Source organism: Anthonomus grandis, chromosome 9, assembly GCF_022605725.1.
Source record: "Anthonomus grandis grandis chromosome 9, icAntGran1.3, whole genome shotgun sequence".
Lineage (NCBI taxonomy): Eukaryota > Metazoa > Arthropoda > Insecta > Coleoptera > Curculionidae > Anthonomus > Anthonomus grandis.
Window position 1 is genome coordinate 4,698,476 of NC_065554.1, and position 19,230 is coordinate 4,717,705.

General features: G+C 34.7%; 1 protein-coding gene across 1 annotated transcript; it reads left to right on the forward strand.

Annotated features, from left to right (window-relative positions):
* The first annotated feature begins 275 nt into the window (after nucleotides 1-275).
* LOC126740389 (trypsin-1-like) lies at nucleotides 276-12,827 on the forward strand. The gene is made up of 6 exons (XM_050446380.1): nucleotides 276-612; nucleotides 682-862; nucleotides 11,656-11,850; nucleotides 11,909-12,018; nucleotides 12,077-12,228; nucleotides 12,595-12,827. Exons 1-6 carry the CDS (start codon nucleotides 546-548, stop codon nucleotides 12,757-12,759), a joined length of 870 nt encoding a protein of 289 aa, XP_050302337.1. The 5' UTR covers nucleotides 276-545; the 3' UTR covers nucleotides 12,760-12,827.
* Nucleotides 12,828-19,230: the final 6,403 nt, after the last annotated feature.

A 19,230-nucleotide genomic window follows, 5' to 3' on the forward strand; every position in this document is an offset into this window, starting at 1 on the left:
AAACTGTTTCACTCCACTTTCACCCCTATCCCTAAAAAACTTAGATTAAATAAAAAATGGGATCGAGCTTATTTAAAAGGTGCATTTGTAATCAAGTATTAAATAATTTGCATTAATAACGCTTAAATTTTTTTTTTTATTCTTGTTTACATAATATGATTCAAATATAAGTCAAAGTTCGAAGTGTAAAGAACCTTGCATAATTCCGCAAAATTAATTTTAGCGCACACGTTTTTCCGCCTTTAAACAATAAAAACCTTAGCAGGTATGCAAGGTTGACGCGGAAAATTTGTTAAATAAAGTTTATTATTCTTAATAATTTAAATATAACACCCTTGACAATATTTGCACTTATGGAAGGGTAACCCTACCTATGCTAAAGCCGGAAGATAAAATTTCTCGTATATATTTATCAAATTTTTTGGAGATTATCATTCGTACTCCTAACAGGGTTTCCTATAGACTAAACGGGTTTATTTGGGAAAACTGTTACTGTTTAGAGTTGAATCACTTCATTTATAATAAATTTCAAAAAATAAAACACAATGTTTAATACATTAAAAATTATTATATTTACTCTTATGGTGTTTAATGCAGAAAGTATAACTAACTGTAAGTAGCAATTAATATTTTATCACAAATAATATTATTATTTTTTAAATATAATAAATAAATTTATAGTTGCCGATATTGATTGTGGTCAAACTCTTAACGAAAGAAATGCAAAGATAGTTGGAGGAGAGCATGCAGTTGAAGCAGAATTTCCTTGGTTAGTGTCTATTACTAGACGAGGAACACATTTTTGTGGCGGCACTCTTATTAGTAACAGATATGTGATGACTGCCGCCCATTGTCTATGCACGTAAGTCTATAAACAAATTGCATTAATATAAATAATAAATAAATAAGATCATAATATTCAAAGGAAATATAAATTTAGAAAAAATTGGCCAAAAAGATATTTTAATAAATTAAAATTTTAAAATACTGAAACAAATAGACATTAAAAAATATAAAACAAATAAATTTTTAACACGTTGGCTACCAAGGGGGTATTTTGAAAGTCTTTTCTTATGTACCGTACGTATCACCGGTGATATTCTGCAGGTTGATGCTTCAGGGCGCTCTAAAACGATTGGGATTTAGAAGCAAGACATTTTGCCTGGGTAATGGGCTATAAATGAACCGAGTTAACCAATTTTTAAGTGGTTATCACCGGTGATCCACATTAGCAAAGTTATGCAAATAAAAAGTAAACTAAAAATTTTTTTATATTTTGTTACAAGTAACACATTATAAACGACCAAATATGTTGTAAAAACACTTAAAAACTAGGTAATCTTTAATTTTTTTTCTGATAGCAACTTAAGCAAAGGGCAGGGGTATTTGGACACTCATTACAAAATGTAGACACTAGTTTCGTTTTTTTACACGCTAATTTCGACTGTTTGGGAAGATTATATTCCTGCTCGTAGCATCCTATGCATCTTTTTCTTTATTTCCTATTATCCTTCGTTTTCTTTGCTACTTCTTTTAAAAAGTGTTGAGTTTTTTTGGCCTTTTTTTCATTATCAATCATATCTCCGATTAATCCCGTCACTAAAGCCTCTCTAAATTCTGAAATTTCAATTTTCTTTATATTTGAAATTTGATACAAAATAAGGGCATTAACAACCGATGTTCTAAATAAGAATTCAAATGCCACTTTGTGGTACCATCTTATAGACCGACGACGTACTGAGAAGTAAGAGGCCATCTGATCAGATAAATCAATGCCCATTTTAAATTTGTTATAAAACACAATGGCCTCTGGCTTGTTAATATTTTCGCCCTTGCGATTTTTTTTATTTGTGTTTATTATATTGAGTGTATATCTTGTAGTTATAAATCTAACTAATCTTTTATCCTTCCAATTACCAACAACTTTTCCTTTAGTTCGTCTTTTTTTCATTTTTTTCTCATCTAAAATGTCTTTAGGTACTCCTTTGACGTATTTCCGTAGTGTTCCAATATTGTGAGTTTTTCTGTCCAGTAAATTGTCTGTCAACTCTAGGTTATTGTAGTAGTTATCAGTTACTAGTGTTCGGCCGGTATCAAGGTATTCTCTCATTAAATTTAATACAACTCTATTGCTAGTGCGTCCTGCTGTCGCTGTATCACTTTTTTCTTTATAAATCTCTGCTTCATATGTATATCCACTCTCTTAAATATTTGAACTCCATATTTTGATGCCTTTCCTGGAATATACTGCCTAAACAACAATTGGCCTCTGAAAGGCACCATTGATTCATCAATTGAAACTACTTGCCCGGGTACTTTTAATTGCTTATATTTGTGTGTTAATTGATCTATAAGAGGTTTAATTTTGTGGAGGCGATCTTCTTTATTTGCTGTTTCATTCTCGGAAAAATGAATAAGCCGTAAAATATCTTGAAACCTGTTTCTTGACATAATATGACGCACAAAACAATGTCTATAAATAAATTTTCGCGACCAATATTCTGAAATTTTTGGAAATTTTGCCAGTCCCATATATAGTAATACTGCAAAAAAAAATTTCATTTCTTGGAAAGAAAGATCCTTCCATTTTTTTTGTACCTTCTTGCATTTTTATTTGTTTTCAGTAACATTAACTCTATAATGTCTGAATCTACAATTGAATCGGTCATTTCAAAAACGACTTAAGTCAGAAAACTAGATTTTACAGGAGAAGCAAAAAACTAATACTACACAGAAAAAAAAATCAACCGTTTTTCTTTAAACGATACAAAAAATGACTTAGGTCATTATTGCAAGGAACAAAAACAAATATTAGAAGAAAAATATATTTTATTGCAAAATTTAAGTAAAAACATAAAAAAAAACATTGTAGTTCCGCATTATAAAAATTAGTAAACCAAATTTAAAAAAAAATTAGGGCACATAGTCAAATTCAAGGTCATTTTCAGCCTTTTCTATATTATCTTCATCGGTTGGCCAACGCAGGATGTTTTCGTAGAAGCCCGTATGTTCCTCTAAAATACTGTTCTGCATTTGTCGGATGTTTTCAATTTTTTTTGGGTTTATTGGCACACAGTTTCTTGGGTAGGCTTTTCCGAGAGGTGGAAAACTAATAGGTTGAGCTTTATTTCTCAACAAAGGAAAAGAATGAGTTTTTAACCCATCAATATAGTTACTAGTTAATATAACTTTCTTTCGGTTCTTCTTGTATTCATAATACATAAACCTGGATGGTGCAAATGCTTGTTTGAGAGCCTTACGTATTCCTTTTCCAACAGACTCAATAGAAATACATGTCTTCTTATAGTATTCTGGCCACCATTGAACAAAATCATAAATCTGGTTGGATTAAGCATAAATACTCTAAAATCATTACTGGCGTTAGCAATAATACTATAATATTCATCCGGAACGTAAATACGATCGTGTTTTTTAATTTTCCTTTTAATAACTCCAAAGTCTCGGTCATTAGGTAAAAAAGAGTGACCTCGGATGGGACAATAGTGCTGAATGTTATTAAAGCATCCCGTGTCAGTTAGAGCAGAAAAAATCCTTATAACAGTGTGATTTTTATTTTGCCCTAGACAATTATCCGAAAATAAAAACAATTCCTTAACATTTTCATCCAGAAAATTATCGAAGTAGTGTAGTAAAATAGAGCAGATCTCATTTGCCCCTTTATTGGCTATACCTTCATGATAGACATAAAATACCGACTTGTTGCTTTTGAGATCTTTTATTCCGAAGCAATTCACCCAAAACTGTGGTAGGTAAAATATTTCTTGAATGAGAATACTCGGGAGGGGCAAGTTTTGCATGAAATCGAATGTGATTGCTGCAACGTCATCCCGGGACTTACAAAGCTCTTGGACCTCAGATATTTTATTATGGAACTTCTGACTTCGTCGTTTGTGGACTGCTAGCTTGGCTTCAGCTACCCTTTTTACATGATCTCCCAACTTAGAACTTTTAATTTTCACCATAAGTTCTTCATGTTATCTCTTCGCATGTTATACACGTGTCGACCTGGGGCCTGTCAAAACGAAGTGAGAAGTTTTCCTTAAAATACTTAATATAAAACTTGTACTTTATACCCAGGTCGGGGTATTTCGATTTAAAAAGTAAATACATAGACTTGACGTCCAACCGTGCGTCAAGATATTCCATATGTCGCCCAGAGTAGTGGGTTTGTTTCCTTGGGAAAGACATAATATGATCATGAATTTTTTTGTAGGATATTTGGAGGTATGGTGTTCTTCTTGGGGTGCTTACCACGTCTATCGTGTGGTGTTAGTGACTGGGATTTTAGTTTAAGTAGACGCTTTACACGGGCAATCGTAATGCCATAGATTGAACAAAAAGCTTTCTTGCAAACAACTTGTTTTTTCGAGGACAAGTCAATAAAATATTTAAACGAGTATTCACGGGGAATGCTTAAGTCACCTTTACGAGGTCTGTGTAAGTTTACAGATTTTTTTTCTATTAACTGTTGCAGGTAAATATCCTGCAATATTGTAAAACTTATCCTCAACAAAAGTATTTAAAAAATCAACTTACTTGCAATCGGGACCTGTACTACGTGCGGAGACAGAACTAACTTTTCAGTTTACGTGTTGGTCCCCTTTAACCTTTGCATGTTTTATAATATTTCTTTTAAACAATTCTGGATCTGGTTTCCTTTTTTTAAGCGGGTCAGGATTAACACCTTTACTAGAGCCCGACATTTTAACGTTTCTAGTTCAACAAACACTACAATAATCGACTAGCCACGCGTGATTGAGCTTGTAAAATAAACTGTATAAACTGTAGCCAATCCCAAACATGGCATTCTATGATGAACAAAATGTCCCTCCACCAGTTTTTGTTTCATTTCTGTTCGGTGTTAAAACGACCCAAGTCGACGACTTAGGATGTTTTTGAAGCGAACGTAGAAAATCTACTTGTGAATTATACATACGGAAGCGTCAGACTTGTGTCGTTTTAATACAGAATGTGTGTCTATGGTTGAAGAAATGTTTGGTAGTGAAATGTCAAAAAGCAAAATTATTGACTTAAGTCGTTTTTGAAATGAACGATTCAATTAGTCTAAACACATCAATGGGTCGTAAGTTAGGTGGTACATTTATTTTTTCTGCATCGGTAAAAGAAATTTTTTTAAAGACGTTCCATCTACTTGATTCCAGGACAAGATTGTGCTCGGATTGGTCGGTTCAACATTATATTCGTTTCTCTCTAATTTAGGTTCGTCTATTTCAGAGTCTGTGTCTGATTCAGAGGTCGGTTCATATTCCGACTCAGAGGGCCGAAAGGGCTCATCCTCTTCACTATCTGAGAACACGTATTTACGGCTATTTTTAGACTGATTCTTCTTAGGTTGTATAACTAATATTTCGAGATGTACTAGGAATTTGATCTGGAATGATAAAAAATATTTTTTTTTTTTGTAAATTTACTAGGTAGCTATACCTTTAAGTTCTTGTTCACCTGGCTCACGTTCAATATCATCATCAGTTAAATCCTCAACGTCAATATTATCCTTATTTCGACAAGTTTGTTCTAAGAATTACATAAACATAACCTTAAATTATGCTTCTATCATTTAAACCCTTTACCTTCAGATTCTAAGTCTTCGTACCATTGCAAAAGTTTTTCTTCCTACTTTGCATCCATCTTTTATCACTTTTTACACTTATAACCCAAAAAAATATAATAACAAGCAAAAACAAACAAAATTGATTTTCATAAAATAAATAAAAGTTCACTTCATCATCATCATCTTTGCACTGATTATATCCGGTCTAGCAGCGACGGCTCTTGCCGGTCTTTTGATTGATCCTTTCGTCGAGATTAGGCGCCATCTTTTTATGATTCTGGGTCGCATCTAGGTGCTTGGACTTAGGAATAGGAACCGACTGGTCGGGATAGGTTTTGCTGCATGTATTTATAAGGTCTGGGTGTGATGGTATTGGACGCGAGCTTGTGGAACAGACCACGCCCCCTTAGATTGCGGAACTTTTAGCTAGCGAGAAAAGGTCGGGCGGAGGTGTGAACGCAACCAGTCATTTACGGTGTTTTTGGTGATGGATTAGGTTTTTGACAGTCGGATTGGGTTTTGTATAGGTTTATTTTTGTATGGTTATTAAGGATAGGAATTGGGATTTGAACATATTAGGAAGGAAACGAACGGACACTGCGAGAGACTAGACCTCGACTCCCAGCAATAGCTTGATAGCCGGGTTAGAATTTAACCTCTCAAGTTTTGCCATTAGATTATTTATTTTCTTTTCTAAGATCCCGTCCGGCCAGCTTAGAAGGTTCAGGAGATTTGTGTTTTTAATTGGCAAATCGGGTCGTTTCATGTGCGATGATCGAAGCTTTTTTTTTATTGTTTGTGTTTTTTATTATGTTTGGGTTTTTTGGGCAGCGCCAATAGCTCGCCGGATGGTCACCGCCGCAATTGCAACACTCAGCCGGGGTTGCTCTGTTCTTTTGACATTCTGAATAGAAATGTTCGCCCTTGCACTTGTGGCAACGCGGCTTTGCGTTGAAATTACTCAGGACATGACCATATTCCTGGCAGCGATGACACTGCCCAATTTGCTTTCTGTTTTCGATAGTCTGAGTCCTTAAGCGCTCAACGCGGACCCTAATCTTTAAAATGTTGTCAATTTCGAACACACTCTCCTGTTCTTTGGGGACGAGAAATCTGATGAGGTCCGTGGATCTTCGTCGGCCTGGGCCGGTTTTAAACCAGCCCTGTTCCTCCGGCTCAAATCTCTTCGCCCTCAGCTTCTCCTCGACCTCTTCTTAATTGAAGTTTTGGTCAAGTCCTCTCAATATCACGTTTAGCTTCCTATCCTCCTCAAGGAAGAAGGAATGGAATTTCATTCCCTCTTCCTTGAGAAGACCTGTTAATGCTCGGTGGTCATTTGGAGTTTTGGGGAAGAGTGCTAATCCCAGTCTGTCTTTTTGCACTTTTACAATATTTTTTTTTTTACAAAATAACTTGTATTTTGCGGCCTAGTTTTTTGTGTCTCTTAACACTACTTTTGGGACTTTATTTATATTTGTGATGGGATCAGTGCTCTTTCCCTTGCCCGCCAAGGAGAGGTTATTTAAGGGCATATAGAGTGGATTTTTTTTTAACTTTGGAAAGGGATTTTCAGTGGAGTTTTTGGTAGGATCTGAAGCTGACGATGTTAAGGGGCCTGGCTCCCTGTTTGTGGTTATCTCAGGGTAAACCGGTTCCGAGGCCGGCTCGTCTCCGTCTTGTAAAGGCGAAGACAGGCCCGCGTCTTCCCTGATTCTTTTATTTTTGTATTGTTCTTTTTGATTTTTATCACTAGTTAGACCCCCCTGATCTGTCAGTTTCTCTTTCAGTTTAGAGTTTTTGATGGTAAGGGTTTCGTTTTGGATCAGCACCTCCCCGAGTTTACCTTTCAGGTCCGAGATCTGCCCATTGAGAGATTGATTCTCTGAGATTAACTCATTAATCTTCTGTTCAAAAAGTTGTATTCTCTCAATGATCTGAGAGTTTTTAAGCTTAATCTCATTCATCTCGTTAGTACTTCTCTCAATTTGCAAATCTCGTTCCCGAATTTTCTCCTCGAGTTTGCGTACTCTCTCCTCGCTTTCCCTATCTTCCGCACTCTGGGGTTGCGTTTTGCCAGCTCCCAGGTCGGGGTTTGGTGTGGTTTTGATTGTTTTGGAGGATAGTCTAGGATCACGGGATTTATATTGAGGTTTAAGGAACTTAGAGGAGTCGTCCAAAGTCTTACCCCTCTCTCTCTCTTGTCTACTTGTCATTCTCTTTTGGTCTTCACTTTTGGTGGATCTATCTGTAGAGTATCCATCGGACATGTCCATTGTTTGCTTTTCTTATTTTTTTCGGCGGTAGTTGTGCCCCCCACTGACGATAGGGGGCGAGTCGACGTTTTTCTCCGCCGTTCCTGATTTTGAGTTTTCTCTGGTTGTTGTGCGAATTGGGTGTTCCACGCTGTGTATTTCAATGGATGAACTTTACTGACTGACGTGCACTTATGGTGACTGAGTGTCGAATAATGAATGAATGAGAATAAATAAAGGTTCATTTATGTACCATGCCAGTCACCTGTGATCCACCGAGAAAACATCCAAAACTCGATCGCAACGCATAAATCTCTGCGAATCCGGCGACTTCTCTTAAGCAAAGACTGTACCATTAACTTATTGGGCTTGGTCTTTAATAGAAGTCTGTAACTTTTTGGTGCGGTACAAGGGCAACTCACTCGTACGAGTCACTGGTGATACGTATGATAGTCAACGTGTTAAACCAATCTATTTAAAGACCTATTTTAATAACTTTAATTAATCCTAACTAAGAGTAATACTATCGCTTAGCATTTTGTATTAAAACGCCTCCTTACATTAATATTAACCCTTAATTAGATAGGTCGAAAATTTAACTTTAAAACGAAACTATGAGTCCCGGGGACTCACATTTAAAATTGGCTAAAAAAAATATTATTCTTGATGATATCATAAACTACTATTTTTTGTTATAATATTAAGTTAAGTATTTTCGTTAAATAAAACGACAATTATATAAAAAAAAACTTTATTCTAATAACCGAAACACTGCATTTACTAAAATAGGAACATAAAGTGTATGCTTATTGTTATATCAAATAAAAAAATGTAAGAAAACACAAACATTATAATATTCTATAAAAAACAAACATATAATATACTAAAAAACTAAAAAAAAATATTAGTTTTGGTAACATATATCACAAGAAAAAACGTGCATATGCTAAACATGTAAAAAAAATGATTCTCTTTGTACGCAATTATTGCAAATTTTTTTTGCGCATGACAAACAAATACGTTTAAAACATTTACAGCAAAGGTATGCTGTTTTTGTTCTTTTTTTATAATGACATAAGGTACAATATTTTCTTTGGTCTCTTGGAAGTTTCTCAATTCTTGGGTCAACTTCTTCTGGTACTTCTATGCCTATGATATTTGATATTAAGGTTCGTAGCTGGCGAGGAATCTTTGTGTTGTATAGGCGACTTCTAAGATTATTTTCATTAAGATTAGCAGCCAATGCTTTTAAAAAATTAAGTCTGGATACCTTATTAGCCCTTTTATGGCTTTGGTGCACTATATAGGCATTTAGACCAGCCATATCTAAAATTCTAAAAAATATAGCCATGGGCCAACGTGTAGTTCTGCGGCTACAGCTGTAAATCGAACACTTCTGGTCAACAGAATCTACACCTCCTTTTGTATCGTTGTAATCTTCTATAATGATGGGTTTACCAGTATTGGGGCCAAATTCATTACTATGGTGCATGAAGAATAAAGAACCACCGCTTTATTTTTCTTTGGGACGTAACTTACTAAGGTACAATGATTTGTAAATCCAAATAATGCAGTGCCAACATCTCTATTTTTATTGGGAAGTAACTCTTTAGGAATTATGGCTTTATTCTTTTTTAGAGTCCCAATTGTAGTTAGGTTCCGTTCTCGTAGGGAAGTAAGTAGCTCCATTGAAGAGTACCAATTATCTGTTGTTACATTGCAGTTTGAGTTGAAGATAGGCCTACAAAGCCGCAGAACCGCTTGGGTGGGAATAGACTTTCTTATGTCTTCTGGAAGTGACTTGCTTGCATCAGAACCTTTTCCAGTATACAAATAGGTATTACAAACGTAATGAGTCCTAGAATCTGCTAAGCATTGCATTTTGAGGCCATATTTGGCGGGTTTGCTAGGCATATACATTTTAAATTTGCATCTACCTCTAAATGCAATAAGCGTTTCATGAACTGTCGCATTGGTGCCAATACTATAGCACTTTTAAGAATTTTCATTGAATAAATCCAAGACTTCAGAAATAGCGCCTCCTGGATCTACAATTTTGCGTGCTTCTCGGTTCTCAAAATCATCAAATCGTAGTGCGACCAGTAATGCACAGAATCTTTTTATTGACATAGAGGCTCTAAAGATTTCACGCCCAGTTCCATCTGTAGCAAATAGTGAAAGTATACTTTCGCGATTAGACTTGAACACTGCACTATAGAAAAGAAGGGAAAAAATGGCCTTCAGCTCAATAATATTGCATTCTCTAAAATTGTAATCCCCAACATGTTTTGATCTTATTTTTTCGAGTTTGTTGTCAAGTCCATCATACGTAGATCAAAAATGTGTTGAAAAGACTCCAATGGGCTAAATTGATTTTCTTGAGCAACGGCTGGTTTATTACAAGGAAGACGAATTATATTATGCGCTAAAGTTCTAATATTTCGTGTTGGAGGTTTGGAAGACCACTTGAACCTGTTCTTACCATAATAATAAGTATTCGATGGTGTTTCGAGTATCGGACTCCTCTAATTCTGGATCTGAATCATTGGACATTTCTGATTCTGTTTGATGTTCACTTTCAATATAATCACCATCATCAACATCTGATAGCAGCTCTTCTAGTACATATTCTTGTGGCTGAGTACCAGGATCATCCTCATTTTCGTCCAAAGCTTCTAACTCCCTTAGCCAGGTACTAACGACGGTTTCGTAATTATCATCTAATGGATTCACCCTACTTGGGCCAGGTAAATTTGCCATTTTTTGCCTAAAAACAAAATATTTATGTAAATATAATCGTACCGTAACAAGTCCGTGGGACTCATGGTGTACTCACCTCCGGATGGTACGTACCGTAAATAATTTTTCGAAGGAGCATGCGTCCGGCGGTCGATTCGGGATCTGACTGCAGGAAGGTTCAGTAACGCACGGCGGATTTGGCGCAAAAGAGTGGGGGTCACGAGCGATTAAAATTTCAGTACGAGTCCCCGGGACTCAGGTGTCTTAAGGGTTAAGCTCATGTTATTGGAATTGCAGGAAAAATGTCCAATTTTAATTTCGTTTTCTTTTTCTAATTAATAACAAGGCATAGTTTAATGATCCTTCGTGTATATAGGTTTTTGATTAACGTATTCGATAGAAATAGTGAAATTAACGTGTGCATGCTTATCTATTTTTGTTCTATTAAAATATACATCTTAAAACTATTTATAATATTTTGAATATTATTTTTTTAAATTCTTTCTGTTGTTCTACTTCTTTGTATTATTACTTTAATTACTTTAGTACTCTAATAATCTGATTTCTGGTTGTCTTTTGAGTTTCTGAGACGTTGATTAACCCTTGGATAATAATTACCTTGTAGGTAAATTACACTAATTTCTATAATTTAATAATGATGATAGTATAGATGACAGATAGAATACTACTATTTCCAAATATTTTAAATTAATTTACTCAACTCGACTCAGTTATTTTTTGGCAAATCAGATGGGCCAAAAATTTTTTTTCCTAAAAAACTCATTCTGTACCAAAAATCACATATATAGCCTAATATACATAAAAAAACCATTTGAATCTCATTACACATTATTGCATAATTAAATATTTGAATTAAATAAAAACATTAGGAAGTCAGTATATACGGGTCTGATAATTAAGAATAAAGTTTAATGTCAATGTTATAATGTCAATATTGATAATAGTTATTAAAACCTTTTAAAAATATTCTGTTATAATATATAATGATAATTTTTATAAAATATATTATAACTTACTATTATTATGATACTTAAATTATACTATTTTTAGTGGAAGTGGCAATGATCAAATAAGTCCATCAAGCATAAAAGTAACTATTTCCCAACACGATTTAACTAATAAAAATTCAAACGCATTTCAAATTGGAATTAAGAGCCTAAAAGTTCATCCAGAATATAGCTGTAATAAAGTAAAAAATGATATTGCAATTTTGGAACTGGAAAAGATTGTAGCATGGACGGAAAGGTACCTTTATCATTTAAAATTAAAACAGGTAGTCATTAAATCTATTTATATATTGTAGTGTTACCCCGGCATGTCTTCCTGACAATTATGAAAAAGCTTATTCAAACTTTCAGAATGAATTTGCCACAGTAGCTGGATGGGGATGGACCAACGAAGAAAGAGGAGGCGGTATGTACATTGAATATTACTCATAGAATATTTAAATTATTATACATATCTATGATAGGTGGAAGAGCAACCATCTTACAAAAAGCCAAGGTTCAAGTTATTGAAACTGAGAAGTGTAGAACTTGGTATAAATCTCAAGGAAAAAAGACCAAAATTACCGAGTCTCAAATTTGCGCTGGACATGAGCAAGGAGGTGTAGATGCCTGCTGGGTAAATTAAAAAATAGTATATCTATAATACAATGTATTTAAAATATGCCGTTTAAAAATACTGGAAACAAAATTACATTCTAGGGCATTTCTGTAACGTATTATAAATTGGTGAAGTAGTTAGTTTTTACATATCCATAGATTGTTCCTTTTCACTAATCAAAATATAATAAGAAAATATATAACAAAAGGAATAATTTTAGGAAACACTGCTTTAGACGTAAATGGGAAGAGTTATTTTTAAAGTCTTATAAATCGTATTCTTTAAGCAGCCTTTTCGACACTTAAATATTTAATGCATTTATTCTTTTTATTATATTTTTACCTTATGCTTGTTTAGCGTATTCTATTTTCATGATATTTTCAGGCTGACAGTGGCGGCCCACTTATGGTCCACACCGACTCAAAAAATCAAATGATGGTAGTGGGGGTTGTTTCAACGGGCATTGGTTGTGCTAGACCATATCTTCCAGGGATTTACACTAGAGTTTCTGAATTTATTCCTTGGATCAAAGCGTCTTTAGAATCCTAAAATATAATTTTCAATAAGTATAACAAATCAGAGACGAAGACTGAAAAACTATATAGACGTCCAAAGAAAAATAGAGTAAGATATAAATATACTAATAGTCATGTTAAATAATACAAAAATATTTTGTGTTTATGTTAAATGGATTGTTATACGAAATGTTGAAGAAAATTCAATAAAAATTATTTTATTATAATTAGTATTTTTCTTTATCACTCTCTTCTTTTCTCCAAGGAAAGAATGGACAGAGGGTGAAATTGCAATACTTGTCCGAGAAGAGTTAGATACATGTGTTAAGTATTTAAAAGGAGACTAACTATTTTAGAGTGAATGATTTATTTATAATAGGCAATCTTTGAACTGAAGATACTACACATCAAAATATGGCAATTGAGCTTAACATGTCTAATACACATGTTGCAGGTTTACGAGATACATGGTATTTAAAGTTGGAATTTTAACTTGAAATTCTTCATAACTTTGTGATTTTTAAAAATTGGCAACTTAATGTATTTTGACATAAATATTACGAATTTTGTGGTGAATTTAGCATTATCTATACAGAGCGTTAGTTACACCCTGTTACTTTAGGTACATTACAACATATCTTTTTTGCCTAATAAGTTATGACTAAAACGACTAAAAAATCTAAGAGGCAGTTTAATTTTGAATAAAAGAGGTACTCTTGTTTATTTCATGTAACTCTATTAGTTTTTAAGTTATTTGCATTTTAAACATTCAGGGTAAAGAATCCTAAGCCACCGTTGTTGCATTGGCTTAATAGGAATTTATTCTTTTAAATTACTACTATGCTGGGTAACAACAGTAGAGACAACAAGTAACAATCGAATAATATTAAAAGAAAACTTCAAAGTAAATGCTCAAAATGACCGCCTTCCACTACAATACACTTTGTAAGGCGTCTCCTTAAAGATCTTTGCATATTAAATAACATTTGTCGATTATTTTTGATAATACTAGCAGCCTTTTGAATTTTCTGTCGTAATTCTTCGATGGAATTAATTGTATCTTTGTAAACCATGTCCTTTATGTGTGACCATATTGAGAAGTCTAAAGGGTTTAAGTCTGGTCTTCTAGGTGGCCATGCTCAATCAACCGGTGAGGAAAATTGTCATTCAGGTATCGCCGTACTAGCAGAGAAAAATGTGGCGGCGCCCCGTCTTGCATAAACCACATGTTCCGCCTTATAGCTAGTGGTATTAATCTTCTAGTAGTAAGTTTAACTGTTGTTCAAGGAAGTCTAAATAGAGGGGCCCATTCAGATTGGGAGGAAGTTCAAAAAGACCAATAAAAAAACCAGATATCACACCATACCAAATATTTACCTTGAATTCATGCTGAAAATGTCGTTCCTTTAGAGTATGTGGATTTTCGGAGTCCCACAAATGATTGTTTTCCAATTAAAAAAACCTCGTCTAGTAAACGTCGCCTCATCGATGAAAAGAAGGTCATTAAGAAAATTCCTGGTTTTCAGATTGTTTATCTAGCATAAATTGAGCAAACTGTAAGCGAACTGGTAAATCTTGAGGTAGCAAATTTTGGACATGAGTATAGTGATATGGACGGAGAGTCCCTTTCTTTAAAATTTTCCAGATAGACGATTGACTTATTCCTATTGCTGTAGTTTACCGATGAGAACTGAGATCTGGATTTTCCGAAATACTAGCTAAAACCTCTTCTTTATCATCGACGTTGATAGTTTTTAAAGCACAATTTAAGGTTTTAGGACGAAAACACCCTGTTTCGCCTAGGCTGGTATAAATACGTCTGAACAGTTTGTGATTGGGTTGTCTTCGATTCGGGTCCACTATAATTTGACTGAGCAAAAACTCAAATCATATCACGGATTTCACTGTTGAAATATTCATGATGACGTGGCATCTTCTCTTATTTTACTACAAATAATACACTCTTACTTAGTGACCCTGTATAAATAATGCTAAATTCACCACAAAACTCGTAATTTTCATGTCAAAATGTATAAAGTTGCCAATTTTCAAGACCATACTGCTTAAAATCAGAAAATTATGAAGAATTTCATATTAAAATTTCAACTTTAAATACTTCGTATCTCGTAAACCTGCAACATTTGTATAAGACATGTTAAGCTCAATCGCCATATTTTGGTGTGTAGTATCTCCAGTTCAGAGATTGCCCATTCTTAATGAATCACTCTGTATAAGTCACCATCTGGTCACTTTGATACTTTTTGTCAAAACTAAAAAAACCTTTCCAATAATTCTAGAACTAACAGAAGACTTGTGCTGACTAGTGAATTTCCATTTTGGAAGCCAGAAACCCCAAGCTGTAAAATTGAATGTTTTGTTTACTGAGCTTGTCTTAATATATCGTATCTTAATATATCACTTAGGTCAAATAGTCAATATTTCCGTTTTGTCTAATGCATTACATTCACTGCGATGAAGAAGCAAGCTTTGATCAATAACTAAAAAGGGTTTATTTTTGTTTCACATCAGTATTTTAATGAGGTTAATAAGGTTTTATTGATGATGCCAAAGCGAGTGCTGAAATGGTGCAAAGGACTTAGAAACATCTTTCAGCAGTCGTTTAATTAATGTCTTCCTAAAAAATGGTTTACCATAAGACCAGAAGGTGGTGTTACATAGTTAAATCGGGAATTAATGGAAATGAGGCACCATTTGAGATTTTGTGGGAGAAATAAGCAGGCAGTACGGTAGTGATGAAAACAAAGATTGCTACAAAAAATACAGAAGTGTATATAACAAAGCCATTTGTAAAGCCACAATTTCTGCTAATGATTCTCACATTGAATCATCAGCAAACCCAGTAAAGTGCATGTGGCAAATTATAAATAAAAGTATTGATAATTCTAAAGCAAAAATAGAGCGGCTAAAAATCTTCAATCTGATGGTTTTATTGATTTATTTTTGAGTGTTGCCTGTGAAATTGTATAGAGTTTGCCGGAGTTAGAATCAAACCCGCTAGAATTGGTAAAAGGAAATGTTGTCCCAAGAACTTTTTCTTTCTCGGAAATAAGTTTTAATAAAGTTACCGACATAATACAAAATCTAAAAATTAAAAACAGCAGAGACATATATGAATTGAATGTCAAGGTCATAAAGTCGGGCATGAATCTGATTCTGGTATCCCTCACAAAGATTATCAATCTGTGTATTAAAGAAAACACCTTTCCCAAATGCATAAAGAGAGCTTTTGTGGTTCGATTATTTAAAAAAAGGAGTATGGAGAGGGCGGTAAATTACAGACCAATATCTCTATTACCTATATTATCTAAAATATTTGGGACGGTCATAGCTGAACAAGTACTGCATTTTTTTTAAGGGGTGCATAATCTTCTTGCTGGTGAACAGTTTGGTTTCCGTAGGAGCAGAAATAGACCCTGAGCATCCTCAGTGTTGTTTCGGATGTGGTGAATGCGTTTGATAAGCGGGCTTATGATGCAGTTCTCTTCTCTGATCTCAGTAAGACCTTTGATTGCGTTGATCGTGGAGTCCTGTTGGAAAAGGTCAAAGCCTATGATTTCGTCAAACGTCCAACTACTACCAAGCTGTTCGGTATAGTGGAGTGTTGTCTAACGAGACAGATTTTTCTAACAACATTGCGACCAGAAATAGGCCAAAAGGTGTCACGTAAATGCGCTAATAACATTTGAGGACCGGAGTGCATTAAATTTTCAGATTCGAATTTTAATATTAGTTTTGTCAAATGACAAAAATATCTTTATGGATTTTTTCCTACTCTGATTAGACCATTTACATCTAGAAATGAATAAAAACTTAAAATTTTATTGCTAAATGGCAATTGGCATTGACTGCTAAATGTCAATTAACGTTTTAAGGGGACCCAAATGGTAGGACCCCTGAGGAACACCTGAAGTATTTCAGTGATTACTTTAAATTTGAAATTGTGTACCCTTACTATCTGAGTTCGATCTCTAAGGTAACTCTGAATCTATATCAATATACTACCGCCAGTACCAGCAGTTTCCAATTTCGGAAATAAAATACTATAATTCACTCTGTCGAAAGCCTTAGAGAAATCGGTATATATTGCGAGGACCTCACCGGAACAATCCAAAATCTCCGACAGAAAATCTATGTTCACAAAATTAGATCAGTAGATTTTCCTCTAAGGAAACCAAATTGTTCATCCATGATAGTGCGAGATAATAACTACGATAAAGATACAGTGATATTTTTTTGAAATAACTAATATACTGGCCTATAGTTTGTAATATCTTGCATATTTTTAGATTTGTATATTGGAGTTGAATAGCTGACCTTCCAAGATTTAGGAAATGTTCTAGTTGGCAATAATTTGTGGAAAATAATGTATAATGGTCGAGAGATTATAAGACTGTAACACTGAAACAAAGCTGGAGGTACTCCATCAGGACTCGGACACTATTCTTTAAAATAATATGAGCCCGCTTTTCTGCTATAGTAATATTTTGCAGTTAGGGATAAAACCACTTAGGAAATATTCGTTTAGAAACTTTTTTCTTAGGAACGCTAAAATCAATGATGAGATGCAAAATACTATAAAAAATGTCAGACACATGATGGCGCAATAATAGATTGCCCCACTCTACCAGACCCAAATAATAATTTAAAAAACGAACATTGATAAGCCTTAAAATCATAATAATACTCATCACTAAATGGTCCATTAGAAATAACATGGCAAGTTAAGCCATGGATCTGAATAAGCAGAGGAGGATGATAATCTACATTTACTAATACAATTACCAATGGATCATCACCAAGTTGCCATTGTAGCTAAGCACAAGGTCCAGAATTCGGAGTCTATTGGAAATTTGATTAATTTGGAATAGATTGTGAAATGCACACATATCACCAATAATTTCAATCAGTACACCAAGATGGCCGACGTGAGTAGTTGTTGTAAATGTCGTCGTGGGTTTTCATCAAACTCTAGTTCAGTTGACTGTAGTTTGTGTAATTCTTGGTTCCATAGGGGCTGTACGGGCCTTTCGGTTTCCAGTTTTAATAAAGTTGTCGCACAAGCTAGGAAGACTGGTTCACACAATTGGTGTTGTGAAAAATGTGCCGCCGTTAAGGTTAGGTGCCGTGCATCGTTAGCGCCATCCAATCTGTTGAGTGACCCGGATCAGGTTCAAGATCAGCAGGCATCTTTGTCGGGTCAAGTAATGTCTGGTCATCAGTCCGACTTGTTGCCGTCGCCTGCGATCGCCAACAGCGATTTCGTTACAGCCCGTAAACGTGTTTCGCAGCCGTATGCTTCGAACAGTGCACAGGATCAATTCGCTGAAACAGCTGACGACTTTTCGATGTTAGGAGAGAAAATGCAAGATCGTCTAGTAAACAAACAGAATATTGAGATGTCGGATGTTGTTTTGATCATATTAAATATTTTTCATGCTATTAACGATCAGAACACTAAGCTGACATGTCTGTTGGATGAAATTAAGGCTATTCAGACAGGCGACCTTGGCTCAGTGGTATCTGAGCTTAGATCTGAGGTCCAAGACCTTAAGTATGACTTGGATCAATTAAAATCTCAGGGGGTAAGTAAGACTAACATGGCTGCTAAGCAGACCCCTGCAGAGATTTACGAGAAAATGCACAAAAGAGCTTCCAGATCTAAGAATGTTATTTTTTATGATGTCCCTGAGAGTAATGCCGAAGAATCTAAAGTTCGTTTAGATCACGACAAGAAGTATGTAACTGAGTGCTTTCTAGGACTAAATATTACCTGTCCAAGTTTTAAAGCCTATCGTCTAGGCAAATTGAACAAAGACAAATTGAGACCTTTAAGAGTGGTTTTCCCTAATAGTGAGCTGGCATCCTCTGTTTTAAAAAATCGTAAATCACTTGATAATTTTCAAATAAAAATAAAAATAAAAGCTGACCTTACACCTATTCAACGTAAGCAAGTAAAAAATGCTTATGAAGAACTTACTTTGCGCTCACGTACAGAACAGAACTTATGCATACAATATTTTAATGGCATTTCTAAAGTGGTCCAACAAAAGAGAAATAATGTTATTAAGCAGACTCCAAAAAACTAAATGTATACTTTCATAATGCAGGTGGTTTGCGAACTAAAATAGCTGATCTGCGAAATGCTGTCAACAGTTGCATATATGATGTTGTAATTTTGGTGGAGTCTTGGCTTAATGAAGATTTTCTAGACTCGGAGTTAAGGTTCACTGACTTAATATTACTGACAATATTTTCCGTCAGGATCGAAGTTACACAAATACAGGGAGGCAAAGGGGTGGTGGCACTTTGATTGCTGTTCGTAAATGTTTTAAAGCCAGGTTATTACAGACCAGTGATTCAACCCTGGAACACATCTTTGTGCTTGTATCATGCAGTGACAAGAATATCATTTTTGGTGCTGTCTACATCCCTCCTGCTTCTCCTTTATCAATTTATGAGGAATTTGCCTCTACATCCATGGATC